An 18,895-nucleotide genomic window follows, 5' to 3' on the forward strand; every position below is an offset into this window, starting at 1 on the left:
ACCAAGACATTTTAAAACCTTTTTAGCGAGTCAGTGCACTAGACGATAGAAAATGACACCAGCTCAAAATCACAGTGTCCCACTGCAGCGGCCTAGACGCCGCCAGAGGACAGATGGACAGGTTGACGCATGCCCGCGGGCACGGTTGTCGCACTTTAAAATGGATGTGGAGGGAGAGATGCAACAACAGACACGCCAAAATGGAGCAGGGCATCACTGATCTGAACACATGCCAACGACGGCAAACAACGTAACAGCTGCAAATATCGAAACATTCAGCACCATGTCTGAGAAGGCCGCGTCACTGGCAAATACACAAGTGACACGTAAAACAGATGTAACAATTCCAGGTCAGCATATGCTGACATCAAATTGGAAGCCGCTTTAAAAATATACTTCGAAAACTGTATCAACGTCGTCACAATTGCGAAATTGCAGGCGTCTGCAACCATTCCCTCCTTCATTGACTCCCCCGTACGAATATACCGATATTCTGTGTGGACTTGGATGGAACCGCCTTCGTAGAGCGTGTATTGAACCTAGCCTTCCTCTAGTTGCCCAGCCAGGTCGACGGCGACCACGCAAAGCCTCGAAGCCTCAAGATTTCACGAGCTTCTTTACAGTGTCCCTCCTCTTTCATCTCTGAGACAGCACTAAATACAGAGTTTCTTTGGGGGGGAGGGGTAGACTTCATGTTCAACTGCTAACGAAGACATGCCCAAACCCGCAAACCTTTAACTCTCGACGGGCGCGACAACTGCATTGTTGTCCGACACTTCCTTAGACTCACAGCGAGTCAGCACGAGTAGGCGACGTCTATATCGTCTCCTCACGAGCATGAGAACTACCGCGACGATGACGATGAGGAACAGGACAACGCCTAGACTGACGCCCAGGCCAACCTCGAGGTTCTTTCGATCATTTTCGGCCTTCTGCATCACTGAGCTGAGTCTCTCCACAAACGCCGCGGGAGCTTCCTGCGCACTCTTCTCCGAGAAAGCAAGACCCTGGGTCTCGTTCAACTGTTGCTCGCTTCGCGTCGCCCTCTGAAAAGCGATCGCAGCGGCGTCGACCGACCGGCGCATTACCGCGTTGTCCCCTTGGAAGTTCTCTGCAAGTCTGCGGAAGCTCTCGAGTGCCGCGGTGTCTGTAGGAGCGGCGGCTTCACCCACGGATTCGTTCGTTTCAGACGATCCCTCTTGCTGGACACGTTCCAACAGCAAAACCAGTTGCTCCAGGATTCCCGCCGGGTCTCGCGGAGTCTCAGAGACCGCTTCGTCCGACCTAACCGCCCGAGCCATCAACACTGGTCCGTTGTTTGTGGCTTCACGCGTCAGTTGAGAGGCAAGGTCCGCGCCTTGAGCGAGGATTGCAGTGAATCTTTGAAGCTTCGCATCGTTCCTCTGAACTTCGCTGAGCAGACTGCTCTGAAGCATTCCGAGGGCCTTTCGGGTCTCGGCTGACACCGCTTCGAGTCTCTCCCTGAGCCGCGTCTGCAGGTCTGCCTGCGCCTCCTGGTCAAGGCCCTGAATCCTTGACCACTCACGCATCAAATCCGCGGCCTCCGACTGCGTACGGGCCAGAGCCGCGAGCGCTGCCTCGACCATCGGCGGCAATCCGAGGTTTTCCAGAGACCAAAGACCGCTCCCCGTGGACGAAACGAACTGCTCAAAGCGGTTAAGGTTGTGCTTGTCCATGTGCTCTTGCAACCGTCCGCTGAGGGATTCTGCCTGTGCTTCCAAGTCCGCGTTTTCCTGGGTGTCGGGGTCTCCTGGATCGACAGCAGTCCGCAGAAGCGACTGAGCTCGGTTCAGAAGAGTAGTCGCCCTCATGAGCTCGGGGCCGGTGTCCACCGTCTCTACTTGGTCAGACTCTGTGTTATGAAGAAGCGAGTTGACGGCTGCGAGGTTGGCGACGACCTCGTGGCGAACGTTTGCCGGGGAGTTCGTCCGGTTTGCTGCCTGCAGCTCGGAAACCAGATCTTGCATCTCAGCTAGGACCATGGCTACCTCGCTCTCCCACGCTTGAGCCTGGGCCTGGACACTCTTGGCATGCTGCTCGATTCCCGCCGCCAGTGACGGTTCGTTCAGGAGCTCGACCACCACTTCCGGCACCACAGTCGCGCGCATGGTCCCTACAGCGTTGGTCAAATTCTTCGCGAGCGCGGCCCCCCGGCCAGCGATGCGTTCTGCGTCCACGATCAGCTCTGGATCCACGACGCTCATGCGCTGTCCACGTCCCTTGCTGCGCTCCACCTGAAGCTGGTCCTCGGTCTCCCCCAGAGACTCTCCCTTCTCAGCGATGTTGCTTGCAGCCTCGACGAGGGCCCGGAGTTCGCCCGCACTCTGTCGGAGCTCTGCAAGCAAGCTGTTGCTTCGAGTTGATGTCTTCTCCGCCTTCGCCATGCTCTCCCACAAACTCTGCTTCGCCAGCGCCAAGAGGGCGGCCTTGGCCTCGTGTTCCGCCGCCCGGGACAACGTTTGGAGGTTGACGGTTTCCGCCATACTTGCATGCAGCTCGCCGAGAGCCCGTTCGCCAGCGTCCGTGGCCGCCGCGGCCAAGTCGTGGCACCTGGCGATGAGGATTTCATCCTGGACTCGTCGGCACTGGCTCCAGACATTATGGGCGTCGCGCAGGTCTTCCTTCGCCACCGCGACGAGCGCTTGGGCGCTGGTGCCGAGCCCGGTCGCTCGGTTGGTTGCGTCGTTCACGCGGTTTTGCAGAGCCAGGAACGCCGTCGCGGTCTTGGTCCAGAACTCGGCCGTTGAGTCTGAAGCCTCCGGTTTATTCGCAGTTCTCTCGAGGTCGGCTGAAAGTCTCGACAACTCAGCGCCGACTGCACGGAGCTCCTTCGCTTTTTCAGTCACCTGCGTTGTCGTGTGGCGCACCTTGTCGCTCGCTTGGATGAGCACGAGGAGCTTTTCGTGGTCGGAATTCCGAAGCAGGGCTTCCTCGGCTTCCTTTCGGCGAGCCTCGAGCTCTCCCTGAATCTTCTCCAGCCGATCTCGCAGCGACGCCGCGATGTTGTTGTATGCGGAACTCTCCAGGGTGTCGATCGTTTCCAACACCCTCTTGCTGGACTTCTTGACCGTGTTGGTAATCGTGTTCACTCGTCCGAGAAGTCTGCGTGCTTCGCTGCTCCGCGACTCGCTATACGTTTCTGAAGTTTCTTCGATGAGTTTGCGGATTTCGTCTACCAAGCGTTGGGCCTCCGCGCTATCGTGCTCCATCTGTGCCAAAATTTTCCGCGCCTCCTCCACGCTACCGCCAAAAAGACTGGCCTCACTGGTTTGAACAGAGTCGAAAAGCTGCTTCACCGTGACGATCTGCTGCTCCAGTTCCCTCTCCACCTTCGCGCGTTGGCTGGCTGTCCTCTTCAGTTGCGCACTGTACTCGGCGTACAGACGTCGCCCTTCCTCGACCATCTCCTCAATCTCCCGATACATCACTGAAATGTCGCTGCCTGCAGGCGCCTTGCGCGCCGTGGCCCTCACGGCGTCACGAGATGTCTCCAGCTGTCGTAGGCGGTTCGCTGCCTCTTCTTGTCCCTCAGACAAAGTTTGGATTGCGTTGTTGGCCTCCGCGAGGGCCTTCTGCGCCTTTGACACATCCTGTTTCGCGGCGAGAATCAAGGCAATGCGCTGCCGCTGCTGCTCGGTCAATGACTGCTCCACTTTGTCTGACCCACGAACTGCAGGGTGAAGCTTCCCCTCGAGACGCCGAGGTGTGCCTCCCACTTTGTCACCGGGTTCCTCAGCAAGGCCCTTGAGCTTCACGGCAGCTGCACGTTGCTTCTTGCTAGCCTCCTCCAGAGTGTGACCCGCGGCCTTCAGACTCTCCAAACGCGTCTTGAAGAAAGAGAGATTGGCCTGAGCTTGGCGACGCTTCTCGGCTACGTGTTCGACACTCACGGAGGTATGCGCCGGGGAGGGGTCGGGGCTCTCGCTGCTGCGAGATTTTGCGTGTGCGCTCCGGAACGGATAGCTGAGGTAAAGGGGCGTCTCGTTCACCTCGGCCAAACTTATGGCGTTTGTCATCTCGCGGACGAGGCTTCGCGCGCGCCGGAGTTGCTCTGCGGCCGTTGTCTCGGCCTTTTCCGTCGCACAGGCAGCCAGGTCTTTCGCCTGGCTGCGATTCAGCAACGCCTTATCCAGGGCTCTCTCGACAGCCCGAATCGCAGCAACACCACCGCGCACTAATGCGCTACCTTCGTCGACCTGCTTCGCAATCGTCTCTTCCTGGGAGAGGATCCGCGTCGTCTCTTCCAGCCGCTTTTTGGCCTCCTGTGTGGGATCCGCCTCTCCAGGCGTCACATGAAAGCGTTCGGTCTGAAGTTTGATGACCTTTGCATGCGCCCCGGCGACTCGATCGGAGAGCCCCACGAGCTGTCGCGACTGGCGGTCGCGGCGTCCCGCCGTCCGCAGCAGCACGTCGACCGAGTGTGCAGCGGCCTTCCGCGCATAACTCGCCAGGCGACTCTCAGCTTTCCCCACGGCCGCAGCGACGTCCCGCATTCTCGTCGTTTCCCTCTGCACTTCCTCGGCGGTCACCTTCAAATCCGCGAGCGCCAGCAGTGCTTCGTCCTTCTCAGACGCCTCAGCGTTCCCGAGGAGCGTCCTGGACAGCCGCGTGTACCGGCGCAGACTCGAGACCTGCTGCCGGCACAGCGTCGCGATGCTCCCGGCCTTCGCGAGATCCTGGGCGATCTGCTCGATGACTTCAACGGAGGCAGACGCGAGGCCGTCCGCGAAATCGCCGCGAACAGGCAAGTCCCTCTGGCGCGACTTGGCTTTCGTCAGCAGAGCCTGGGCGCTGTCGAGACGAGCTGAGAACTGTTGCATCGCTGCCTTCAGAGTAAGGAGGAACTCTCGGCCACTAGCCAGACGGCTTTCTGCTACCGCAGTCTGCGCAACCATCGTGTCGCGCACACCCTTGATCGCTTCGACGTTCACGCTAATGTCGACAAGGCGCCGCACCGCAGCTGCAACATGTCCTGCGCTGTCTCGGTGGCTTTTTTCGATGTCCCTCTGCCATGAGCGAGCGTCTTCTGCCACGAACGAATTAGAGCCACACTCGAGTGGCCACCTCTCTGGTGCGTCCTGATGCAGCTTCTGCATTTCGTTCACTAGCTGCTCCGCCTCCTGGAAACGCATCTCGGCAGTCGCAACAGCTTGGTCTACAGTCTCAGCGCGCTTCTCGCTGCTGTGCAGCTTCGCCATCCTCTCCAGCTGCTCCAGCAGCCTCTGGACCTCCCCGCCGACCTCAAACACACGGTTCTTCTTCGCCACGATCTGTTCAGCCACGCCGCTGACGGAGGCCAATCTCTGAGACAAGATCCGACGGAAAAGCTCGTGGACCGCACGTACCGCCTTTTGTGACTCCGCCCTCGAAACGGCGAGGTCATCGTCGAGGACCGCGCGGTCCCGCTGCAGCTCCTTTAGCCGCTCGTGTGCGCCCCTGACCAGGTTTTGAGCTCGCGCGATATACCCCTGCATATACGCGGGCACACGGATCTTCGCGTCTCTCACGTGTCTCGCCGCATCCACCGCGACCGTGAGGCGCTTCACAGTCGCCTTGGCGTCCGCGGAGGCCTTCTCGAGACCCGCGACCGCCGCCTGCAGATCGTTCAAGGGGCAACGACCGACGCAGTGACACGTAGCTCTTTCGAGCTCCCCGGACGCCGTAACATTCCCTTCAAACTTCGCGACCAACTCTGCAGACGCAGTGAACACAGTTCGCTGCTGCGCAGTCTCTTGCTTGTAGAAGCTGGTTGACTGCTCCGCATGCACTAGCGCGTCTCGGACAGCCTCTGCGTCGGAGAAGAGCCGGCGAACGCGCCCCTCCATTTCCGTGGTCATTGTGTCCTCCCGAAGCCACTCGTTCGCGCTGGCCACCGACGCTCTGCCATCTGTCACCGCGGCCTCCAGCCTCTTCTCCAGGTACCCGAAGTCCTCATTCTCGGAGCCATCTGCTGAGTTCGCCGCTCGCGCGCTGCGCGCTGCTTCAAGCCGCCTTTTGACACTCGCCGCATACCCTAGAACGTCCTCGAGCTTCCCGAGGGCCTTCCGCGCCTCCATCTCGAGGTGTTGGAGAGCCTCGCGACCGGCCCACAGCTCCTCGCCAGTCGTCAAGTCCTCGGACGGCTTTCGGATTGCAAAGGTCGCTGTCAGGTTGCCCAGAGCGCCCACGCGTTCTTGCATACGGTGCTCAACTTCTGCGACTTCCTCCGACAGCGGCGGAACCTGAGTCGCGGCCTTCGACTCCCCGCGAAGCGCCAGAGAAGACACGCTGCGGCTTCGGTCTTTTCTTCGGCGTTCCACAGGCGCCCGCGATTCCGAGTCGCGCTCTCGGTCGAGATGCGTACCACGTTCCGTGTCACGCTCTCGATCGCGTCTTGTACTACGTTCCATGTCGCGCTCTAGGTTGCGTCTCGTACTACGTTCCATGTCGCGCTCTCGGTCGCGTCTCGTACTACGTTCCATGTCGCGCTCTCGGTCGCTTCTCGTACTACGTTCCATGTCGCGCTCTCGGTCGCGATGCGCATCACGTTCCATGTCGCGCTCTCGGTCGCGCCTCGTATCACGTTCGATATCGCGGTCTCGGTCGCGTTGCATATCGTGCCCCCGGTCGCGGTGAATCTCGCTGTGCACCTGGTGCTCGAGGAGATCGCGCTGCAGGTCGCGTTCTAGGTCGTTAAGCATGGCTTCAAGTCTCTGAAGAGCCGCGTCCGTCTCTGCCGTGGTTGCCAGAAGGCGCGCGGACTGTCGCCCGCTTTTGGCGGCTTCACGCGCGGCTTGAGAGTTGGCCTCGCGGAGACGTTGAAGGTGTTCTCGCCACACCCTCACAGATTGCGCGGCGGCTTCGAGATCGGGGAGTCCGTCAACATCGACACGAGTGGGATACGGTTCGCCGTGCCTCCATCGCCGAGGCCGAGAGACGCGACCGCGACCCAGGGCCTTGCTTTGCCGCTCTGCCATCTCAGCTTTCACCAGAAGTCCCTCGGCTTCGGATCGCAGGGAGTTCGCGCGCAACTCCAAGTCAGCGAGGCTGTTGTCTGGCTGAGGTCGGGGAGCGAAAACATGAGGTCGCAGCGCGTTTGCTTCCTCGTAAAGCTTCCGAAGCGCGGCCCGGGCGTCATTGACAACGCCCGCCATTTGCCGCACCATTGGCGTGAGGAGCTCTAGACGTTCTGCAACTTTTCGCAAGCCCTCAAAGACTACTGGATTCTTCTCCACTCGCCTGAGCAGCGTCACGGTTTCCCCGAGAACCGTCCAGGAGCCCTCGGTCTCCTTGACGATGTGCGACCACTGTCGGCTCTTCGCGTCGCCGATTTGCAGCGTGGCTACAGCTTCTTGGTAGACCGCTGCGCGTCGACCGTACACAGCGTTATCTGCGAAGGAGGATCTGAGTATCGCGACTGCCGAGTTCTCCTGGCGACACGCTTCAGTGGCACTCTGGGCCGCGCCCCGCACCTCGCGTGCCTCGCGGACCACGCCGTCGGCCTGGCCCGACAGTCGGTCGAGAGCGGCGTGGGCGTCGGAGATCAGCACGCCGACATCGGAGGCTTCCCCGACCTTCTCAAGACCCGCAAGGTCGGAAAGAATCTGTCCGAGTTTCCTCCCTAGTCTGTCCAGCGTCCTCGAGCTCTTGTTGGTGAGACTGCGAAGCGCGTTGACGGGGTCCCGCAGACCCTCGAAGCGTCTCCAGGAGGCCTCAGACTTGGCCAACTCGCGCTGGGCATTCTGCACACGCGCGGCGGTCTCCGACAAATGCGCCGCCAGCTCCTCGGCCTTCGCTACGTGGTCACCTTGAGAGGAAAGGCGCCTAGGTTGGAAGCCGGCATCTGCGTCCATTCCGTCGGCATGCCGCTGTCGCATCGCCAGCAGGCGGTCCACATCTCTCCGGAGCTGGTCCACAGCTGCTTCGTCGCGCTCAACTTCTTCTGCAAGATCTTCCTGCTCCTTCATCTTCGCCGCGATCTGGTCTTGCGCCACCGCCAGCGCCTGCCGTTTCAGGTGTCCCGTCAAGTCTCCTGCGGCGTCCTCGAGCTCTTGGGCGGCCCGAGCGAGGAGAGCAATCCGCCCTCTCAGCTGCGAGATCGCGACGCGCAGCTCCCCCTGAATTGCCTGGAGCTGCCGGATCTGCGCGCGGACGGGTCCAGTCGCTGCCTGCGTCTTTGCCTCGATATCCGCGATTTCTCGGTCCAGGTTCGCGCTCTCCTGGGTGATATGCACGACCGAAGTCGCCGCATCTCGCCCCGCCAGCTTCACCACGCTGAGAACCGAGTTCGCCTGCTGGAAATTGGGGTTGCCGTTTGCGTCGTCGCTTGCGACACTGCGGTAGGCGCCCCTGACTTTGACGATCTGGCTCTGCGCCGAGACGAGTGTCTGCTCAAGCAGGGCTTTGACACGATGGGCTTCTCCTTGGAGTCGGTGCTGGCGCTGCCGCGCGTTCGATACTTCCGCCAGGATCGCGAGATCACCACCCAGGCGCTCGACGGCCGCAAAGAGCGCTCTCGCCTCGCTCACAAGAGATTCACAAGCCTTCAGCATCTCCTTGCTCTGGGCCACTGCTTCCCCTACCGGGACCGCGGCCAACTCGACGGGGCCCGTCGTACCCGCACGCTTCAACAACTGGCGAACCACCTCTTCCCGCTGGTTCACGAGCTGCATCACTCGCGATATGATGCCCGCGAATCCTTCGAGGGCGCTTCTTCGACTCAAGAGCTGCTGCACGCGCGCCGAGGCATTGCGGTCGACAGCAGCCGCAGAGCCTTCGGCGCTGGCGGAAGTCAAGACAGTCTTCAAGTCACGAATCAGGGCCTCAATCTGACTCCGTACCAACTCGATCTCTCTGTGGCGCGCCGTTTCTTCCGCACCGAGCTTCTCCACGTGCTCGCGCGCCGAGGTCAAGGTAGCACCGTGGAAGAAGTCGGTCGCCGCGGTCGTTGCGACGTGAAGGTCGAAGCGTCTCCGATCCGCTGCGTCGACCATCGCGCGACTCCTCTCCAGACTCTTGTAGAGAGCACCCTGGGCGAGTCGAATGTTGTTCAACTCCTCTGCGAAGATGTCCGAGTCCAGGAGTGCATGCGGAAGACTCGCGATGTAGTCGTCGAGCTGGCGAAGCTGCCCGCCGATCGCCTCCAGGTCTTGGTGCCACTGCTCCACAGGGTTTCTCTCCAGAGCCATCCGCGCGGAGTCCATCAGTTCGCGCGTCCCAGGCCCCATGTCGAGGGCGTCGCCCGACTTCGTCGTTTGCTCTGCGCGAGAGAGGAGAGTCGAGAGCTGCTGGATCAAACCTGAGGCGCCCTGTTGGGTTTTCTTCGCTGCCTCCGCCAGGGTCTCAAGCTGCGCCCGGACTGTCGCCTGCCCCGAAGACAAGCCGAAGAATCGGCGCACAGACTGAGCAAGCTTCGAAAGCTCCCCCGCGCGTTTCGCGGTGTCCGCGAACTCTCGGCCCATCGTTTGAATCGCCTTCGACCCCTGCACTACGAGTTGCACGTTCTGCTTGCGGCGGGTCACGAGGTCGCGAACAGCCTCTGCGACGTTTGGGTTCGTCGCGTACTCCTTCAGCTGCTCAGTCGGCAGCAGGCCGGTCGCGAGCTCCCGCTGGAAGCGCGCTAGCGCGAGACGGTCGTCTGCATGTGCCTCCCAAGCTGCGCGCAGCTGCGTTGCGGCCTCTATGATGCGGGCGCCGCGGCGGCTGATTTCGTCGGCTTCTTTTCCTGACCGGGATCGAGTGAAAGCAGCCGACCCTTGCAGCAGGAACGCTTCCTGTTCCTCGAGAAAGTGTCGGAACTCAAGCATCTGCTCCCCCAGTCTGATGTGCCTACCCAACAGATCCCTGATGACAGACGCAAGTTGGGTCTCCGCCTCTGCCATTCGCGCGATCTCGGTCTCTGCAACCACTACGCGCAGCGGAGCGACCTTCGCGGCGACCTTTATCTTCTGATCTTCAAGCACCGCGAGGGCCACTGAAATCGCGTCGTTCGCATTGCGTGCCTCATGTAGGAGCTGCTCGAGACGTCTATTCTGTTCATCGCCTTCGCGCGCGAAACGGCCGACGTCGTCGGGGTGCTGCTTCAAATAAGCGCTCTTCATGTCGTCCCTGAGGTCTCGCCGCGTTTCGTCCACAACCTGGATCTGCTCGGAGCTGCTCAACATCTGCGTATTGCCTTCCTCGAGCAGCGTTTGTGCCTCCTGTAGCCATGAGTCGATCTTGGAGAGGTCGCCATTCGGATCGTCCGTAACACCTAAAGCGGACGTGTCAACACGACTCTGGGGGACGTCCTCCAGCTTCAGCCCGCGCTCGGCCTGCTCCTTCAAGCGATTCTTCAAAGCCTTCTGCTTCCCCACGAGCATGGTGATTTCCTTCACGAGGTTCTCCTGGCGCACTCGAAACGTGTACACCTGGTCTCTGGCGCGACGTTGTTCGTCGAGGCGGCTGACCTCCGCGAAGAGCGCGTTGACTTTCTTCATGCCCTTACGCGCCGCAGCGAGAGCCTGCTGATCCTCTGAGACTCGTTGCTGCAGCTTCGCGACGTCGGCCTGGACCGTAGCGTCCTTCTGACCGCTCGCAGCGAAGGCTGCGACGATTTCCTGCGCCTCCGCCTCCTCCTCCGCGCCCGTGTCTCTCTTCAGAATCGTTTGGAGCGCCTTTACTTCTCGGGCTACGCGGTCGAACCTGGCGTCCATCTCTGCGGCCCGCTTTATCACGGCTTCGTCCGACAAGCCATTGCGCCACGTCGTCTCGCCAAGAGTCTCCTGGAAAACGCGCAGACGGCGGCGCACCGAGTCGACGGCGGCGGGAAGCTCTGCGATCTCCTTCCAGGTAACGGCGTCTGCGCGAGCGATTTCTTCAACGCGGTGGCGCGCGACCACAAGTCTCCGCCGCAGCGTGGTCTTCTCAAGGTTCGTCACAGCCTGCTGAAGAGCCGTGTACGTGGTGTCTTCCGCGTCGACCAGCTCCTTCGCTTCTGCGGTCAGTTTGACCACGGTGTCGCGCAGCGCCTTGACGGTCCTCACTACAGGGCGCATTTGCGCGTCGCATTTTGCTGCGTCAGGCACGTCCCACTTTTCGTTGATGACACTCAGTTCCTGCTGTCTCTCGCGCAGCGCCGCCTGCCATGTCGCGCGCTCTTTTTCCGCCTTGTGGAGCAAATCGCGCGCGCGAGCCAGCACAGTGTTCGCCGTCTCCCAGTCGTCCGTTCTCGAGGCCGCCAACTCCGCATGTTGGGCGTCAGACAAGGCCTCCATCTCGAGTTCCTTCAACCTGGTGAGTCCAGCCACAGTGTTGCGAGCGCGCTTCTCCGCCGCCACGAGCATCCGGTTGAGCTCCAAGACCCGGAGGTCGGTCTCGAGAGTGTCCGCGAGCGATCGCAGAATCTCGAGCTCGCCCCCCATAGACTTCGAGGCGTCCCGGATCTTCGAGACGGAGCCACGGCCGTGCTTCAACGCCTTTGCCACGGTCCACGCGTGCTTTGCTAAGTGCGGATGTCTCTCCAGGAGGTCCGTCACCTCGCTATTCGTCCGGTCCATCTCCTTCAACAGGTCCTCGGGATTGACACTTGGGTCACCCGCACCGTCGTACTTTTCGAGCACGGCCTTGATGCGGCTCTGCAGCGCGACGAGGTGTTTCTCCCTCGTCTTGGCGTCCGCCTGGAAGGCCTCTGGCTCCTTAAGCGCCAGTCGGAGGGTCTCCTTGGCATTCTGCGCGACCTGTGTCATCGCCGCAGCGCGCGTCTTGAGCTGCGTCGCGAGTGCCTCTTGGTGCGCCGCCAAGACACCCAGTTGTGTCACCGCCGTCTCCTCCTTCTTCCGAAGTAAGAGCTGGTCGAGGGCCTCTTGCGCGATGCGCAGCTCCTTAAGGGCGTTGGATGCAGCCTTATTGACGCGGACGGCGAGTTTGTGGTCCACGTCGGACCCGTCGCGGTAGATGCTCCAATGGCGCGCGTGAATCCACTCTGCGACTTCAGCGACGTATTTCGCAGCGCCCTCTTGCCAATGCATCTGCGCAGGGAGAGCGGCTTCGGCTTCCTGGAGCTTTCCGAAGTCCTGCCTCCAGGAAGCCCGACGTTGCGCATTCAATCTGGAGAAGTCGAGCTTCTGTCCTGCTGTCACAATCGTTTTGTGACGCACGGTCTCCTCGGTCAGACGTGCCGCTTCAGCCGTGATCTTTCGTTGGTTCTCGTCGACCTCCTGCAGCTTTCGCGCAATGCCTTCGCGGAGCTTCTCCGCTGCGGAGACGCGCCACTTCGCCACCAGGCTCTGGACTCGCTGCAGCACCTTGTGGGCTTCGAACGCGGACTCCCAGAGGCTCTTGGTGACCGCCTCGATATCTACACGACTCCGCCTGGACTTCTTCTTCACCTCGCGCGGCATCAGCGCCTCGCGTCGCTCCATCGTCTTCAACGTCTCCTTGAGCGAGACGAAGGTGGATAGGAAAACATTCCACAGCCGATCGACCAGCGAGTCGAGTTTGTGGATCGCCACGAGCAGCCCCTCAGCGTCGCGGAAGCTCATCGGCGGCGCCTGTGGATCTGTCACGCGCTGGAGCATCCCACACGTCGTCTTGTACTTGTCGACGGCGCTGATGATGTCTTGGCGCCCTGCGACCGCCGCCGCCAGCAGCTGCTTGGCGTTCCGCAAGTCGGTCTTGAACATCAATCCCGTGGCCAGGTAGAAAGCACGGAGGACATTGGACAGCGTCTTCGTGTGGGCCTTCATCAAGGTGCCGTGACGCTCGAGAACGCGCATCACAGTGTCCTGCACGCGCACAATGCGCCCCAGATTCGCCTCGACGTTCTTCAGAGTCCTGACGACGACCTCTGGCGTCCACGGCTTGATGCTCGTGCGAAGGACTTTCTGGACCTCCTCGAGCTGCGCATGCAGCAGTCTCTCCTTCTTCTTCAGGCCTGGGAACGGGGGCAGATCGAGGGCCTTTCGGAGCACTGCAAACGACCGCAGCGCCACCGCGACGGCCACGTAGCTATGCTCGAAGGAGGTGGTAGTTCGTTGCTGTTCCTTGATACGACGCGCGGCCGCCTGTGCCCTTTCCTTCTCCCTTCTCTTTTCCTTCATCTTTTTCATCACCTTCCCACTCATGTTGAGGCGCGCCAACTCGTTCGCCTTCACCTTGGCCCGCTTCGCCTCCAGATTGTTCTCCAGCTTCGTCTTTGCTCTGGAGAATGCGCGTGCCTTCGCCTTGTCTAACACAGTGCCCTTTACGTTCTTCCTCCGCCCCTTCTTCGCCTTCGTTTTGCCCTTGCCATTCATGTTACGGTTGACATTCTCCAAGGAGCGTTTGTCGAGCGCGGCAATCGCGACGGACATCATCGCTTCGGCCACCTCGAGTTCGGCGCTTCTGCGGTTGTACTCGCCGACGAATTTCTCGTGTCTGTGAAAGGCCGTAAAGGCTTCAATGACGGATTTCTGGATTTGATACAGCGCTTGTTTTCTCCGCTGCATAGACTGGAGGCGCTGGCGATTCAGTCTCTTGAACGAGCCCTCGAGCTCTGTTGCCAAGCGAGCTCCACGGGCAGTGCCTTGGATGCCTGCTTTGATCACGGCCTTGAGACGGCGGTGTGGCGCGCTCCAGAAGCGTGTCCGGAGGAGGTGCAGGCTCGCAGTCATGTTCTGCACGAAGCTCGGCAGAGCGACGACGCCGACTTGAGCTGCGTACGCACCCGTCATCGCCGCGTCGAGCGCTTTCAGAAGTTCAGTCGCAGTGTTCAGCTCGATTACCGCGCCACTCATGCCTGAGGCGCGGCGCCGCGAGCTGGCCTTCAAGGCAGTCTGCATAACGCCTTGCACGTCCACCACCAGCGCCGCGAGATTCGCGGCCACCGCGTTCTTCCGCGAAAGCATGTGGCTGAGTTGCTGTGCCTGCGCAGGCGGGAGAGACCGCAGTTCGAGCGCCTTTCGCAGCGAAGTCCAGAAAGACTTCGAGGCGGCGTCGCACTGGCCATAGGCAAGACGCAGAGCGCGGAACACCGCTCGCGTATCGCGGTTCAGACCCTCCGTCAACATGTCGTGGAGCTCGAAGCCAGTCTGGGCGCGGCTGCGGATGTCAGCGACGGTCGCCTGCACGCGGTGGACATCGGAGGACGCGACGGGCTCGAGCTCCACGACGCCGAGGAGCGTTCGCGACGACGAAGAGATATCATTCAGTGCGCTGAGGCCCACTGCCAGACTCTGCTTCGAGATCATGACGTACCGCACCACGGTCTCCAACAGGGTTTGAGAGCGATCTGCGATGTGAAGGCTCACTGACTCGGAGCGCGACTTCGCAGCTTTCTTCTGCAGCTTCCTGCAGTGCCGACCCGCATCATTCGCCTCCGCGAGAATGATGTCCAGCCGCTCTGTCTGCTCTTTCACCCGACGCGCCATCACCTTGATGCGCTTCCCCCGCGCCAGCGAGCTCTTGAGGATTGAAAACAGCGCAGTGTCCACAACCGAGGTCGCGCGCCTCGCCGCTTTTCTCAGAGCGGCGTGGCCCTTCATCAGCTTCTCCAGTTTCACTGCTACCTGCTTTCGCATCGCCCGGCCTTCCTGCTGCAGGCGGCGAGCTTCATGCGTCTGAACTCCATTCAGACCCAGCCACTTGAGTTCGTCAAACAACTCCTGCAGACACACGATCAGGGAAACGCCTTCACATACATGAAGTGAACCACTCGCCGCTGGGCGCCGACAAGCGCATGCGCTTTTCCTGCGCCTCTGTCAGTTCGAATCTGTGTTCACCTAATACAAAAGTCGCGAGTGTCTTCCAACATCCCTTCACCATAGCCTCATCAGCGCATTTCTCCTCTGCGCATCTCGTCTCCTCGAAAGTCCCTCTTTTGTCTACGAATCACTCTAAACGGGGGTGACTGAGAGGTACAACATTTGCCTCTCCCTGTGACTCAAATGTCCCGGCTTCCAGTTGTGTTTAGCGAGTATCGTCAAGGCATTTTCTAACTCCCCTTCGGCTAGCCCCTGCGACCCGCCTGAGGCACCGCATCAAATCTAGATCATCTCTTGCTCTCCTTCGAAACTGCGCGCTTTTCTTTTCCGCATGCACATGCTTACACCAAGCAAGGAACTGAAGTGCAGCTTCGCTTTCACTTGTCCGTCTGCAAGTTGAGTGTTGGTGTCCACACTCGTTTTGAGGCGCTGGAGAAGGTCAAGTTTGGCGGTCACAACTCGTTCAGGCACACTCTTCGAACCTGCCAACGCTTTCGCGTCTTTCAGCAGCGCCGCTATCGCCTGCTCGCCTTTTCGCACCGATCGCGCCATGCGGCCGAGGACCTTGCTGGTAGCACGGACTTGCTGAATCAAGATGTTTGCTCGTTTCACATGGACCCCTGCAGAAACGGCGAACAGCATGCGTGCATGCAGACACACATTCGCGTCAGTCGAAGCGCCGCGGGCTGCTTCCAGAAGAATGGAAACCAACCGGGAGCTCTGGTGAGGACGAGTTGCTACTCGCCTTGTCCTCAGACAGCCGACCGCTCGCCCCTCATACTCGTCTGCACTTTGCGACTCTTCAGAGAAAGGAGAAACGTCACCTCCTCCATAGGCATCCATGTATAACCAATAGGATATCTACGTGTATGCATATACATAGGTAAGCGTACACGTCTTCATATGGGTAAGCAAGAATATCTCCACTCTGTCGTGTAGGAGCTTACCGCTTTCTTGCCGTTTTCCCAACTGTGAAACATCTTTGGAGTATGTTTTGAGGGAACCAATGAGGTCGACGGGGTTTACTGCCTGCTTCTTCTGTTTCTGGACATTGTCCACCTCGACTTCGTGAGCACGAAGGCCGTGAATGAGACGCACTTCCTTTTCTAGACGCTGCTCAGCTGTCTCGGGTCCGACAAGCACGTCAGGCAGGGGTGTAGTCATCGCATGGTAGAACCGTTGGCTCAGCGAACTGGAGCCCAGCGGATCCGCCTCTGCGGGCGCAGGGGGGTCTTCCGACTCTGCATTGTGTGCATCATCGGCATCCCCCGCGGCGACGCAGAGTACGGAGGGAGACAAGAAACCCGTGGAAAAAGACGGAGGATCAACGACGGAGTTCCCAGGGGGGGCAGGGCACAAGACTGAGACAAGGTCGGCAGACAGCCGAACCGCTACGAAGAGGCCTGCACACACACCGCGCAGACCAGACGCAGCAGCAGCATGTCCAGAAGCGAACTCACTCTGAACTCGTGGGAACAGCGGGCGTTTCCAACGAATCCATCGTGGACATGCCTCGTCGAAGGTCTCTTACCCCGACGAGTTAGCTGTAAAACTCTCTCTCGCTACAGTTCCTTCTCAGAGGAGGGGATTCTCCCGCGACGCCCATCCTACCGGTCACCCCCCCCCCCGCCTCACTCCCTTACCGGCGACGGACCACGCAACACCACGGCTCGGGCCCGCTGCCAGAGTCCAACTTTTTCTCTGCTACGGGCAAACGCCTCTCTTCAAAAGCAGACGCGTACAGTTTATAGGTTTTCGCTTTACATCTATCCTAACCGTGGACAGAACTGGAATCTCGCCTCCGAGCTGGGCAGCTGCAGACACGAGGTGTATGTAAACTGCCGCCGCTCCTGGAATCCGGGGGTTGAAACAAACATAAAAGCACTTCAATCAACGGGGAAAGCTGCGAGAGAGTCGGCGAGCGTTGAGTAAACATCGGAAGCAATGCTTTTCCCCTTCAGTTCCGACGTAGTTGGGGTACGAACGAACCAACTGTGAAACTCGACTTACCGATGGCAGAGACTGGGAGGAGCCACGACGGCATTTTCCACGGCTTCCTCATCAGGTTCAGTTGCTTGAGTTCATGGGCCCGCATCCGCGGAGTGGAAGTGACAACCTCTCACGACAGAACCCATTCGGTCTTCGGGTTCCGGGACAGGCTCCACAATCGCAGGCGCGTGGGGAATTTCCCTGAACCGACGCCCTTGTCTCCCTGAGTCGTGTTTAGCCGCTTTGGTGAGATCAAAAAATTCGTGAGATATTCAGACAAAGTTGGCCCGGATCGGCCGGGCCAACGCTCCGGCTTGCACCCTGCGATCTGCGTCTCCGCGGTGTCGGTTGGACTGGGTACCAAGAAGCAAACGGCTAATTGCTTGAATGCGTCAGCTGTTTCTTCGCATAATCTTCCTCCATGGCGACCTGAAAAAGGACTTTGGCTTTCACGGCGGGCAAGGTGGAGAGCGGATCCGCGGGAGCGGAGAGCACGATTGTGTTGGGCGAGGTGATTCTAAGGGAAGAGAGGCGCCCAGAGGAAGCAGAGGCCGAACACGAACGTGGGTTTAACGAGGGAGGACTGAAAAAACACGAAAATGAGTCAAATGAAAAAACTTCCTTTTCGCAGCGTCTACGGAGTCTTCATCGCCAGGATCAACCCGTGGCCTACGCGAATATACCGGAGACGGGCGAGGGAAATCGGGGCGGCTTCGATCGTCTGGTTCCTCGATGCGTTGGGAAAAGGTGCTTCCGAAAAATATCAGGACAAAGGCGAATCAGAAGAGGCAGACGCAACACTGGAACGGGGTCTCTGACTACTTTACTGGGGAAAGGGCGAGACTTTCGCGGGTTTTCAATTGTCAAACACACTCACAAATGTGGAGAAACCTCCAGGATCGTGGCCAGGCGTGTACCCCAACGGGACGGCCGTCTCCGCGTACGACTTTACTGCGGAGACGGGACTCGAACACTTTTTTTCCGTACAAAAAACATGGGACAAATGAGGAAACGAGAGGTCGTTCGACCCCGAATTCGCGAAGCGCCAAGGACTGCAAAAACATCCTCGAAGAGCGGTCACATGCAGGAGACGTGGGATTCCTCGACCTTCCGGTGTTCACGACCGCGTATACGCTTCTCGCCCCAAACCCGTGCTGCACGGGTTCCGGCTTAACCGCGCTCGTCCTTTCTCATGTCGAAGCCTCTCGCAGTCGCGCAGAAACCAAGAAACCTCCCTCTCTCGCGAAGCAGCCCAGTCGTTTCCCTTGCTCATTTATGTTCCACGCATCTCCAAGCGCAAGAAAGATCCAGTGACTTCCAAAACCAAATGAAAAACGACATGCGGAGGCATCCGCACCCTCGAAAGCAAGCTTCTGGTTCGGCCCACTCTGAAACACTGCCGCCTTAACCGCGAACCCGCGGCGGCACACAGACCCGAAATCGAAAAAAGCTGAGTGTACCCTGAAACCCTGGAAGACCTAAGGATGCTCCAGACTCTTGGGTTAAATGCAGTAGACGCTTCAGAGTAGATAGAGCGACTGGAGGTTTCCAAGCGCTCCCTCAGGTTTTCCGGACGAGCCCCGCGAGTGCGCGGAAGACGGACAGCACTCCCAAAAACCTCGATCAATACGCGGCAACGTAATCGTTGACGCGTGTGTGCCACCTACATTTTGTTTCGAAGAAGTGTGGATAATGATCCGTGCTACATTATCTCTGTAAATCATATAACGGCCGTAAGGTACGTTGTGCACAAAAAAATCAGGTCATGTTGGGATTTCAAATTCGCGGACTGCTTCTGCACGTCCACGTTAACTCTTGCGAGACACGTGTTTAGTAAAGCGAATAGCGTTCCGCGCTCTTAAAAGAGCCTTCTGTTTCCTAGACGGTACCTTTCCTCGATACTTTGATACGACGCGACACAAGCCCTTTCACACAGGGAAAAAACCTAATTGTAGCATCGCCGAAACCGGACCCTTCCTCGCTCCATCACGGTCGAGTACGTTTCCCCACTGTTTGCCGAGGCACGAGTCCATCTACGTACAAGTGCTTTTGGATCTGCCAAGACTATTGCGCATAAATGTTTGACGTCTACCTACTCCACGGCTCTATCGCGTACTCTTTCCGCTCGGGCTGTCTGCGTGAGCAGACTGGGAGTACGTTCAAAGCTCTTGAAGTTCGTCTAGTCT

At 59.4% G+C, this 18,895-nt stretch overlaps 1 protein-coding gene across 1 annotated transcript; it reads right to left on the bottom strand.

The window, feature by feature from the left end:
• Positions 1–734: 734 nt before the first annotated feature.
• Positions 735–16,815, bottom strand: TGME49_219660 (hypothetical protein; the record flags this gene model as incomplete). Its single annotated transcript, XM_002370677.2, has 4 exons — positions 735–14,621; positions 15,066–15,340; positions 15,668–16,123; positions 16,731–16,815. 4 exons carry the CDS (start codon positions 16,813–16,815, stop codon positions 735–737), a joined length of 14,703 nt encoding a protein of 4,900 aa, XP_002370718.1.
• Positions 16,816–18,895: the final 2,080 nt, after the last annotated feature.

The sequence above is a fragment of the Toxoplasma gondii genome, chromosome XII (assembly GCF_000006565.2).
Source record: "Toxoplasma gondii ME49 chromosome XII, whole genome shotgun sequence".
NCBI classification, from domain to species: domain Eukaryota; phylum Apicomplexa; class Conoidasida; order Eucoccidiorida; family Sarcocystidae; genus Toxoplasma; species Toxoplasma gondii.